Source organism: Daldinia caldariorum, assembly GCF_022478825.1.
Source record: "Daldinia caldariorum strain CBS 122874 unplaced genomic scaffold F4812scaffold_1, whole genome shotgun sequence".
Taxonomy (NCBI): domain Eukaryota; kingdom Fungi; phylum Ascomycota; class Sordariomycetes; order Xylariales; family Hypoxylaceae; genus Daldinia; species Daldinia caldariorum.
The window spans coordinates 802954-815252 of NW_025953037.1; the positions used below are offsets into that span (position 1 = coordinate 802954).

A 12299-nucleotide genomic window follows, 5' to 3' on the forward strand; every position below is an offset into this window, starting at 1 on the left:
GGTTTCCGATGACGTTCTTTGTGTCCTTAAGGTTCTTGTTGGTGATGAAGCCAGTAGTTATTACTCGATATAGTCCTAGGTTGGCTGAATAAACAACACCGGCCTAGTATAGATATGGTAACCTCAACGGCACGGCTGAAATGGTAACCGGTCCTTTTCGTTTCCGGAGATGTCGTCTACTGATCTCGCACATCGAACGATTCCCAAAGTAAAATCTAAGATCGATCAGAGAAAAGAAAAGGGGGGACTCCTGTAACTGCGTCTTGGCTGTGTCCTTCTTCGAATGTTCGCTGCAGGTGTTCGACGGGTATGTGGGTGGTGGTTCTAGTTTAATAACAAATGTAGTATGCTGCAATGTCGTGGGTTGCACACACACCACGGAAGTTTTATAAATAATAGGGTCCAGAGATCTACGTTGCCTGAATGCCAAGGCAAACAGCAATGAAGAGGAAGGGTAAGGAAAGTTTCGGGGAGGGGGATGAAAGCCGGTATTATAAGAGTAATTGCAGACTCAGGTTAGGGGCTGGCGTTTCGACATGGTAATGAGCGTTATAATCTCTATGTAAGTATCGAAGCTTGTGGGCACTTTTTGTTGATCTTTGGCCCAAGTCGTAATGTGCATGCGAGCAACCCACTACTACGGTACCCTAGCTCGTAGCAAAGTGCGAAGTACGAGGGCGTCTCTTGTAAGTAATCAGGTAGTATAGTACCGCCGGTACAAGAGAGAGAGAACCGATATCCTATACTAGCTAGCTGCAGAGGACCCTGCGGAGACGGGGCTAGAGGAATCGGCCTGCAGGAAGGTTGATATGTGGTCCGGCCAGGATCAAGCCTAGGTACTAGGAGGTAGGTTTGAAGTTGGAGTGGTTGTACTAGGGACCGTCTATAAAATGAATGGCTGTATGTAGCAGCAGTGGGTAGCACGGCGGCGGCGTGGGGAGAAAGAGAGAATTCTCGACTTAAGTTGTAACTAACTTAGGTAACTTTTAAACTAGGAAAAGAGGAGGACAGAGAAGGAGGGAAAGAAAAAAAAAAAAAGACTCAAAACCCAATTCCCCAGGGACGATCTACGATACTAGTACTGCTTCAATTCTGAGTCTCGGACATTCAAAAGCACTTGGCATACATAACTTCAACGGCATCGTACATAGGTCCTTTGTGTCGAAATATTGGCTATGGCTCCCTGGAAACCTCAGTTGAGTAGGACATGTGTGCGCAGTAATTGCGCGGCAAAATCCATGCGTGCTTGGCAAAGTCAATCATCGTCTACTTACTGACGGGTATGCTGTATGCTGTATGTTGTATGTATGCGAGTACACCATCTACAATCCATCAATCCAGTACCTTAGTACTACTATGTATAGATCGATGGGTCAGAATGGAGAACGTGAGATTACGATATCGACTAGTATTTCAGCATAACTCACGTCAAGCACGCCCACTGTCGTAATACATGTAATCAAACCCGCGATAGGAGCGGGAAGTACCATTAGGGGTATCGTCTACTTCCCAAGGACACCACCCGCGGCGAAACGGGGATAATGTGGAGGAGAACACTTCATAACTTATGTTTTACCACAGTATTATTCGCTACTTTTAAAAGGCTCTAATGTACCATTTAATCAAAGAATTAACTCTAGCTGTTTTCTTAGGTCCTTGGACAATGGAGACCCCAGAGGGTCCTAGTTTCGAAGTGGGTGTCCTACCGTGTAAGTGGGTAAACCAAGGGGGCACTATTCCCACCTCAATCACCGGAAAACCTGAAGTGTCTTCATAACTTTATGCTCAATTACAATTTACATTCTGTAAAAGTAATAGGAATGAATGAGTGGCATTGGTCGAAAGTGAGACCTGATTGGAACGTCTAGCCTAGACCTTAGAGGTTTAGTTTACTATGTAAGTCACGATATCAGGGAACAGTAATACTAACAATAAGGAAACATGACGTCCTGTTACTATCTCAAATGACCGGTGATTGTCAAGCTGCATTCACTACGCTAGCGATAACGTGACATGTTATATACCAATGGACACTGCAGCGAAAATCGTAGGGCATAGACATATGAGCAGATCTCGTGTATCCGTCCCGTCGTCTTCGACATCTGTTCTAGAAGACGTGAAGCCAAGAGATGAATTCTTTCCCCTCCTTCGCGGGTCACCAGTACTTTGATTCCCTGCCAAGGATACATCTTGTGTTAGTTACATATTTGCGAGTTGGTCAAGGAGAGAGATTAACAAAGCACTCGAAAAGTGATTGCCGTCTGTAACTTTCTTGGCTGTGTAAGTCCGTCCTCAGCAATGTTCGGAAGCAACAAAAAAAACAATTGGCAATACCAAGAAACCTTCATCTATTTGCTGGTTCAGTCCAAGGCCTTGGCGTCGCGCGTCCGACCCAGCCACTACCCTACAACTCGCACCCGCCAAGGGCCGGTGATTTTTACGTTCGCCATCAGAAAAACGAAGCGTGCGCTAATAATAATAGAAGCGATTCTTTTTGGCAGCCAAAACGCCAGAAGCACTTGTAAAAGCAGAACCATGATTTCCCAGCTGCCTTACGGGTTTTCGATCGAGATGATGTGTAAGTCGGTTTGAAAGCTTCAGATACCACCTGGGGTTAAACCTTTTGAGCACGCCCGTCGTAGAACAATTAATCACAGACCGTACAATTACGAAGAAATCGATTCATTCGTCCGAAGGGGTTTTCTTGTGTGACGAGGATAAACATTCATCGTTGGAATGGTGACACGAGCCAGTCTCTTCAACGCCCGATCCTACATGCGTCATATCAGGTGTGAACACCTATACAGACTACACAGACGATGATCTATGAGGAAAGTTTGCCTACTATCCCCGATTCTTACTGATTAGCCCGTAGCCACATAGCTAGCTCATCGTCGCAAGGTAAAAACTGACTGGTGCGATAACCGATGAGAATAAACCGTATGTAGTCCGTTTGACCGGAAACCTTCGAGTTTCGTGGTTTGAAATTTGGTCGTCGGCATTACCTTAGCATAGTCCCGAAGAGACTTCTGTCGAGCGAACCCGCCAAGGCTAAACGATCATCGCTGTTGCTCATTAGTCGATGCGCCGAGCATTGGCGGGTGTAATTAGTGAGATATTCTTGGGCCCTGCCCTTTCAGAAGGGGGTTTCGGCCTTGACAGTTGTCTCTCTCCCACGCCTTCTTTTCGGTCCATTGCGTACCCAACGAGGCTCATCAAGAGGATGCGATCATTCCGAGGGGCCCCCGAGCGCGGCTGCGGTATGTGTCGTCGTCTGGTTGCGCGGCGCCGCATTTCCGCCCCCCCATTTCGTGTGTTCTGCCCACTTTACCGGGTCTTTGCGCAGCGGGTTTTGATGCCCACTGGAGGATCTTTAGATAGATCTACCCAAAGCGAAGTAGATGGGATAACCTGCCCTGCCCTGCCCTGCCATGCCCTGACTGCCCTACATGATCACCCTTGAATTGGACATCACTGCAGCATTCGCAAAATTTGGTCATAGTTTCTTCTATCTCGATTCTCTATATAAACTCCGACAGAGTGTTATTAACCTATCATCTACGCCACGGGCGACAGGGCACCAACTAGATTTGCCAGGCATTATCTAGCCGTAGTCCAGCATGCCATACCATTCGCCACAAACGCTTGGATGTCTCGTCAACTACCGACAGTAGCGGGCTTCCTCCGGGTTTTCTCGTGCGCTTCTTCTTAATCTTCGAAGATTAAGAGCTGGGCAGGGGAGGCCATGATGACGATAATAGTAAGATCATGATAATATTAAATTTTACCTTTTTGTGTTTTATGTTTACTTGGCATGGGTGCTGGCGCGAACGCTATTAAAAATAAATCATAGGTAGTCTACGCAGACGATATAAATCCCCCAAGCGTGGTGGTCTCGGCGCTTTGATTGGTTATTACCATTAAAGTGTCTCGGTCTTCCCAAGTGGCGACTATCGACTTCACTATTACTTGGTTTTCATTGTTAGTGAGAAACATCTTGCCTTGGCTCATTCCCGGTTTCTAGGCAGGGCCAAGCTTGGATTTTATGAAACTTCGAAGGCTATATTATACTAATACCTTAGGTAGGTAGGTAGGTAGGTAGGTAGGTACCTAAGATATCGAAAGGAGAAGTATCCTTCGGTCGAGATTCTCGCCTAGCATCATCGCCTAGCCAGCACGACGCCGGTTGAATAGCACCCAGACGCCATCGTAGAAGTGGCCAAGACCCAATCGCCCGTCGACCGAGAACCATCCTCGGAACGGCGTTATGCCTTAATCTCCTTCAATCACATCTTGCATCCCCACGATACCTAACTCTTCCCTCCCCCCCAATTTTCCCATCCAACAACGATACGATAGCAGCCACGCCTCTGGCGCTTGAAGTCGGCGCCAGTTCAAAACTGAAGTGGCAGATGAGCGGCAGGCATCTTAAATCCTATTACTTACGTTGTTACATTTGTAACAAACCCGGCTTGATCGAATAAGGCAATCCGCTAAGCATCCAACAGGGCTGTTTCTTAAACCTTGTCCTTAAGCAGTCTAAACTGGGTAGAAGTGTTGTATTTCCCCCCACGCAACCAAGACCTGTGATTGGATCGCTTGACCCTCAAGTGCTGCTGCAGTCGTCCCAAAGGAGCAGTGAGTTGTGCAGCTTTGTTACGCGTGGTACCTATTATGTAGTAACGAATCGGGGGGGCCTCTCTGCGGATCAGAATCTTCACTTCTCGTGACCTGAGGAATTGCATTACCCTCCTGCATTAAGCTGGTGTCAGTTCGATGCGAGAAAAGAAAAATTGGACAATTTGGTTGAAATGTGTCAAGCCGTCTTGGCTCTACTGTCCTCCCACAATGATGAATAGCAGTTCTTGATCATTTTCTTTTTTTATGTTTGAGATCCAGCCTCTATCTATGGCCAAGAAAAAACCGGCCTAGGCCATTCTATTTTGTGTCCTCTGTGAGAGGGAGAGAGTATGGCAATTCTTACGCTTGGCGAAGCAGTCAGCCTTCTGAGGCTCTTGGCTGGACACAAGATCGGCAAGTAGTTTCTATGAACAGAATTGGCCCTTTTCCCTCTTGGCTGACTACCTAATCTAGGTACCTAACCCAGGTTAGGAGTCGCAAGAAATCATATTAGCGAGATCAAGACTTGTTCGCCTCGTCTTTCCAAATCCCCGTTAAAGGCAAGGTCTTTCTTTAGGCCTCATTAGCGAAAAGGGGTAGGTAGGCCAAATTTGCTTGCGGGATTTATTCCATAGCCTCGGCCACGTACCATTAACATGGGTTACCCATGGGGTTACGTATCGGAAAAAATATAACCAATGCCAGATGTTTTTGGGCGAGGCAATCAAGCAGGGTCCTAACAATTTAGTTACCGTTGATGACAGCGAAATGATGACAACTATGAAAACCCTCAAAAAAGCCAGCGCAACTAGGCCGCTGCTATAATTGTAACTGGGCGCTTCGTGATCTATGAGTGGCCGCTCTCCAGTAAATCAGAACCTCGAAGCATGGTGTCTCAACTAAGAAATCCTTACTGACCTACCGTCATCGTCAGCTTCAGCAAACTAATGCGGAAGTGGCGGTGAATACGCCTTTTTAGCAATGGGCAAATCTCGGTCAACCAGCAGGAAGTCGTAAGTTTTTCTAGATGTACCAACAGAATCCAACTAGAATTTCCAATCTCACCTGCGCGGGAGCATATGTACCTAGGTAGGTAGTAACTACCTGTAATAGTAATAATCTCTTGGTCTCGTGCAAAAAATACTAGTAGTCCCAGCCTGCAGGAATCATGACGAGCAGGCGTTGGGGGAAAAAGACTGTCAGCAAAACATCTTAGCCAACCTCATTGGCGAGGGTCTCTCCGTCTCCAGGTTTTCCCCACGCCAGAGAGAAGAGACCCTTGCGAATATTGCTCACCGTCGTGTGCTGTCTTACCGTCTTTGTGGTCAAGGGGAGAGTAGTCCCCGGTTATTCGTCATTTGCAAAGAAGCTTGTTTTTGATTGTGAAGGCAGCGCGTGCGAGATTAGCCCCCTCCATCGACAGCACAGACCATGACGTTCATCAACGAGCCAAGACGGGTACTAAGAGTAGTGCGTGACGATTACCCCTGCCCAACGCTTCATCCCGTTCTTTGCCTGTATCCTGGGAACACCCGAGGCATGTCAAGTCCAATCTTATCAGCCAACACCTTTTTTTTTTTTTTCTCGATGCCTTCATACGGAACCTGTAGCAGGTTCGACGAAGATTTGTGTGTGAGACATGCTTGCTTGTGCTGCTTGCTTGTCTCCTATCCCCACGCGACCAGTTTACATCTATCAGCTTTTCTGCTGAAACATGCGATTGTAGAAAATACCTCATGCTGACACGTCTAGACCGCGTTCCAACATGTCTCGCCTCTATTTTATGTACGTCGCACAAGGTGAACAGAGAAGAGATCATTACCTATGTGTAACCAACCGCCCAACGGGCTCGGGAAGTACCGCAGACTACATAGCCGTCCCAAGGCACAAAACGGCACCCTTTTTTTCTTGGTCAAGGATGGCGACGACGGCTGCCAAATAAGTCTGACGTGCCTCTGCGGTCGGCTGCGCGACTCGTAAAAGTCCCACTGCCGTCCCCTGCCAAGTCGATTGTGGCAGATCAAATCTCTTGGTATCTAAAAAGGACTGGCTACGAAAGCTCGGTCCGACCGTACTTGGCGTCCTCCAAGAAATGGATCGCAGCCTTGGCATCGCTGACGGTGCGAGAGCAGTCAAATTGGCCTGGGATCGGACCCCCTTCCCTCTCCCCTTATGTATAAGGGGGCATCTAGCATTAAGCCATTATTACCGCTATGGCGCCGGTCCCCACTCGGAGACTCGTTTACGGGGCCAGAGTGGCTTCGATCGGGATGAGTACCGGAATGCAGAGGCACATTCCCCTACTTAAACTTAACTACCTTCTGATTGCACGCCTTGCAGGGCAGACCAAAAAAAAGGGGGGGAGGGGGGGATGGCCGGGTACGTATGTGCGATAATTATGCACATCAGCTGAGAGGATCTATGGGGGACAGTGCAGTGTTGCAAAAATAAGTATAGCACTTATGCGTACCTTATGTGCTTTGGCTTCCTGACGAGGTGAGCGTCCGCAAGAGTTGAGCCTGCGTCTCTCCCGAGACTGGCGGGTTTCGCAGGTGGCCACTCGTCGAGACAGTTATGTTTCCTGCCAAGAAGAATGTGCAACGTGCCTCAAGTTCAAAAAGGCGACGATTGTGTCTCGCATACCGCACCGCGCGTCCTTTTTTTTCCTTGATCAAGTTTGCCTTTCTCTGTCTGGCTGTTCTGTTGCTGAGTGAGTATCAGAGAGGTCAAACATTGAAACAATACCCGCGCGAATCTTGACAAGCCGCGAAGAGATAATGTTGCCAAGCTTTCAAGACTCGTTCCTGCGACTGGGTTGACGTGTCATTGATATCCACTCCCGAGGAAACGAAGCCTCAAACACACACACACACACACACACACACACACACACACACACATATATATATTCGCGTCCCGAAAACGTTTGATCTCATACTTGATTGATTGAACCGTGTACTGTAACGTGTTAGCCCCGATGCCGAAACGAAATGAAATAAAGTCTAGACGTAAACCCTGAATCTTGCTTCATGTCTGAAAAAACCACCATCCCGATCGGCACGTTCCCCTTGTCCTACAGGTGTCATCGTGACGGCAGGAGGAGTGGTACACCCGCTGCCGCTGACGACGGGGCCAAGAACGGGCTTACTTATACGTCAAACATAACTTCGACGTCCGAGTACGGCAGGACACGGTCTTTAGTCGCCACGTGGGGCGTTTCGGGTATACCGAAAAGGCAGTTTGCTTTTTGGGGGGGGGGGAAGGGGAGGATCGTGTAGTTTCTATCTCTAGATTTAGTTGCAATCAAAGTGATACTACTAAGTTTTTAAAAGGGAAGTCCTTCTTACAGCCCTGGATTATCGTGATGAAGCGTCTCATACCAGGTATACAGAAACTAGTTTTAGGTAAGGTAGTTGATATACCCAGTTGACCAACCTGAATCGCGCTATAGCAGAATTCGTCAAAAGTGTACAAGGTGCAGCATCCGATTTAGGCCGCGCAGGCTTTTCTAAGCCCTACACGGCTACCTTCACAGGTTGAATTTAGATCGATTGGACTAATTCCTTTCGTTTCAGGATATGGAGCCAGGGCTAATACAAAGAAGCATGTCAAGAAGCATGAAGTTAAGCACCATCCATTTCAAGGAGGGATCACCTTTGAGTTTACTCCCAATATTAAACGGCACATACGACAAATTTTCGGAGGTTTACACAGTAAAATTTATAACAGGAAGACAAACACTGCTGATGGCAATACCTGTTACTATCCTGCAAGCCCCATAGGGTCTGCGACGAGACGAACCCGATCTCGATCTCCCAAAGCTACACTCAGTTGAAACATTGTGATACCCGACCACAAAATGCCATGGAAGTTTACCTCAGCAAACCAGTCGGTTCCGTACTTCGGGAAAGTGGTGGCTAAATTCTGGGTATTCATCCTTGAGGACAGAGGAACATCAGTGGCTCGAAGATCATCGACTCTAGGCGTGTGTGATCTGCTGCTTGGTATTCTCTGAATCCTGCCAACTCGCATAACATGATACCTACTAGGTTGCTATGTGCAGGTATTACCTTGATATTCATATGCTAAGACATCCTAATCATGTAGCTCGGGTAAGCAGTATGGAGGCGACTTTTTACTAGCATATGCGTGGCTTGAGCTGCTATAGAAATGGAAATGCTTATCCATAGACGGTGAGCTTATTATTCGGTGAATTAATGTAGTCTTCTCGTTCAGTTCGTAAGACTCTTTGTTGAGATGGACTTGACAGACGGCCTAAAGTAGATTCTACGAATCCAGGTATATGTCTCTAATCTTCCCATCCTTCTATACGAAAGAGACGTTAAAAACAGTTCGAGTAACACCATACACACCCCACGGTCAGTCTCTTAGGATATGTTTAGGATCTCATACACCTCACAGACCAGGCAGAAAGAAAGTTGAACTACTCGCCTAGCCTCTAGGGAGGGTTACGGACCCTGATCTCCCTTGTATCGATATTGACAAGCCAACGCAGAAGCTTGATTTCAGATGCATCTACAGCCTACAGCCGTAGGGCCAGCCACGCAGCGCCAACCCTCAGGCTTAAATCAGATTGTAGGTGGTCAAAACAGCAAGCGAAGGCAGTCATACAACGAGCCTATCGGCTTAAGTGCCGGTACAGATCCTCTGCTTGCCCTTTGTATGAAAGAAGCAGGATGGGGTAGTTAGCTGTCTCATAAAGATATCGTGGGATACGTCTCTTTCTTTCTTTGCCCGGTTTTATGATAAAACCAAATGGCAACACAGAAATTATTCAGGATCAACAATGTGTTCGTCGGGCTTAATTTACTATGGCCGCGTGTTGGTGCTCTTACTATGCATACATGCATGCATATGTTGGCAATACATCACATTAGGTAGGCTTGTAAGCTATGGAGAAAAGAAAGGGAAAAGAAAAGAGGAAAAGAAAACTCAGCCCATTTCGCCAACTTGTTTTTTGTCCTAGGCAGTTGTCTCCCAACATCGGTCCCTTTGGGGGCGTTCGTATAATTCACCATTTGGAAAAGCAATCCGACTTGGCAGCGTTTGGAAAACCGCCACAAGTAATACCTATGTAAGCTGACCTACGTAGGTATTCCTGGGGGAGATAATGAAAGCCACAATGTAGGTATTGGTTGGGGTTTATTTCTACCTGAGGTATCGAGACTTCGCGGCCGTCCTCAACGGAGTTATCTTCGTTTGCCAGAGAATGCCGGATATTATACGCCACGGGCGTTGCAACTTTCCCCAACGGAACTTCGAATGAACACGTTTGCTCCCCTATCTCGTTCTCGTTGTGCATGTAAGAGTCGGGATTCTTGCTTACGATGCTAATTATAATGCAGGTTTTGGCCTACATTAAATAGGAAGAAAGACATTCACGTTCATGGCTAGGTACGCACAGATGTCAAGATAGGTAATTTTAGGAAGATGTTGAGGTAATTAAACTTCTTTTTTTTCTTCTCCTTTTTATCTTAGTTTTCTACGGACGGATCACAGGCTAGCCGCGGCCTGCTAAGGCAGGCTGACAAGGCTACCATTCTACCATTCAACAAGAATCCTAGGGACTCTGGCGCGGTCTATGGCGCCCCTCACATCTCAGGAAACATCTACAGTCCTCTGCACCGTCTCACAGCCATCGCTAGCGCCCGAGGGTAGGGAGGATCGAGTCTAGAGGGCCTCCCAGTGATCTACCCTACTGCTCAGGGTGTTTGGTTGACCGAACCGCTGCTATGCTGGTCTGAGCTATCAGATCCCGACGAGTTCTGTCTCCCTTTGATTTCCTTCTCTCCATCCGCCCCCCTTTTCGGATCCGTGAAAATGATGAGGCAGTTCTGGCAGCGGGGCGCCGTGCGGTGTGGGCAGTTTGGCACGTGTGGGTTTGAGCAATAGCTACCGCTGCTACGCCATTCGCACTGGCAGCATACAAACCCGATGGGCTGGTGGAATTCTGCCGTGGGAATGCTCGGGGCCTGCATATTGGGCATCTTGGACACGTCAAAAGACATCGTGGCCTTTAGTTGGCGTTAAGTTGGTAGTGACGCGAGAAATATCGGGCTGCAGGTTTCAGAATGCGAAGTACGTCGTTGGGAGGCGTGTTGAAGGATTGGTTGATTTGATGGAGAAATTATGGTTAGCCACTTACGGAATGAAGGCGCCTTTAAGTAAGTGAGCTACATATGTATTGTTTAAAGCCATCGTCGTTGCTCATAGATATGCTGCTCGTAGTTTAGGTTACGTAGTTGCTGTTTTTGAATAAACTCGTGGGTTGATATCAGTAGACATGTGCTCTCTGGGATGATATCTGTATGCGTAGCATCTTAGTAGCCCACTCTGTCAGGTTACCTTAGGTATGTAGATGGGTATTATATATCTTTTTGTCCTCTGTAAGCTTTTAGATGGAAAAGCTTTGGTTTGACGCAAAGATCCTTTATTCATGTAGAGAGATGTCTTGAGGGTCTTAAATTGGTGCGTCCTGCCCACAGATCTGGTTGGAATCACTGAGCCCTTGTCTTGGATATAATGGTAACTCATTAAGTTGATGGGAACCCTAAAGACGGAGGGAGATATGTGCTTTGAGTAGTTGAAAATGATTGCAAGAAATTACAACTGACTTGATTGTCACATTTCTTTTTTTTAAAGAGAAAAACTACCTAGAGTCTGTTATTACGTTGTAATTCTTAGAGAAGAAAAGCCACCTCCGACATAATCCATTAAATAATACGTCAAAATTTGATACTACAACGGAAGTTGACAGTGTCTCTCCTAGTTAGCTAGCTCTTTTGATGCTTTACTATGTCCCAGTTGAATTTACAGTTAGGTATAGCATGAAACTTTCTTTCCTATTCTTTCCGTCCATTGTTTTCAACAAGATTTAAGGCTCAATATGTCAGGAGTATGTGGATATGTGGATACCTCAAGGGGTATATTGCCTTAGGTATATAAAGGGTAGCCATCTCCCTCAAAGGAGGTTAGAAGGCCAGTCGTTACTAGATCATCTACAATATACTATATACCTACTGGCCCTCTCTGACACTCACTCTGTATACGATATCCATCACGAGTACTGTTTGATACAACATAATAATCGATGAGGAAAGCAACGTGCTAGATGGCTAATTTGTCGTAAAAGGACGCCATAGATAAATTTACAGTCGCGCTTACCTCCCTCATTGCTACTAGGTAGGAGGTAGTCTCTTGAACTTAAAAATTAACTAAACGTTGCGCTTTTCTATCAGGAATAGCCCTTGGTACCGTCATATCACCTATAAATTAACGTATTACCGACAGGTTTAAGCGTCCATTATATTAGAGCGTATCTAACGTTCTTTCCTTAACTATAAGGGGACTCTGTCCCCTTTATATGCAAGTAGCAAGTGGTTATCTGGTAGTAAGCCATAATATCAAAATTGGGACTCCCAAGTGCAAAGTCATCCGTCTAGGGTAGCCTTATCTCTGGCATTTTGAACAAAACAATTATATTTAGCACGCAGCTGCTAGTTCTCTTGGTTTATCATGGTCTTATTAGGATGGGATGTGTCAGGAGTCTCACTTGAGACTCCTTGGAACAAAGGAGTTGTTCGGTATATAGCTTTGGCTTCAAAGCCACTGTAGTTAGAGTTCATTGCGGAACAACGAAGTTGTTTTCTTACCTCATG

The 12299-nt window shown here is 46.6% G+C and overlaps 1 protein-coding gene across 1 annotated transcript; it reads right to left on the bottom strand.

The window, feature by feature from the left end:
* Positions 1-10321: 10321 nt before the first annotated feature.
* On the bottom strand, positions 10322-10683 carry F4812DRAFT_408481 (uncharacterized protein). Its single transcript, XM_047932369.1, has one exon. The coding sequence runs from the start codon at positions 10647-10649 to the stop codon at positions 10344-10346; it is 306 nt and encodes a 101-aa protein (XP_047794648.1). The 5' UTR covers positions 10650-10683; the 3' UTR covers positions 10322-10343.
* Positions 10684-12299: the final 1616 nt, after the last annotated feature.

What these genes read in the sequence shown, in the direction of transcription:
- F4812DRAFT_408481 (XM_047932369.1), bottom strand. Translation starts at nt 10,649, where the DNA reads ATGTCTTTTGACGTGTCCAAGATGCCCAATATGCAGGCCCCGAGCATT.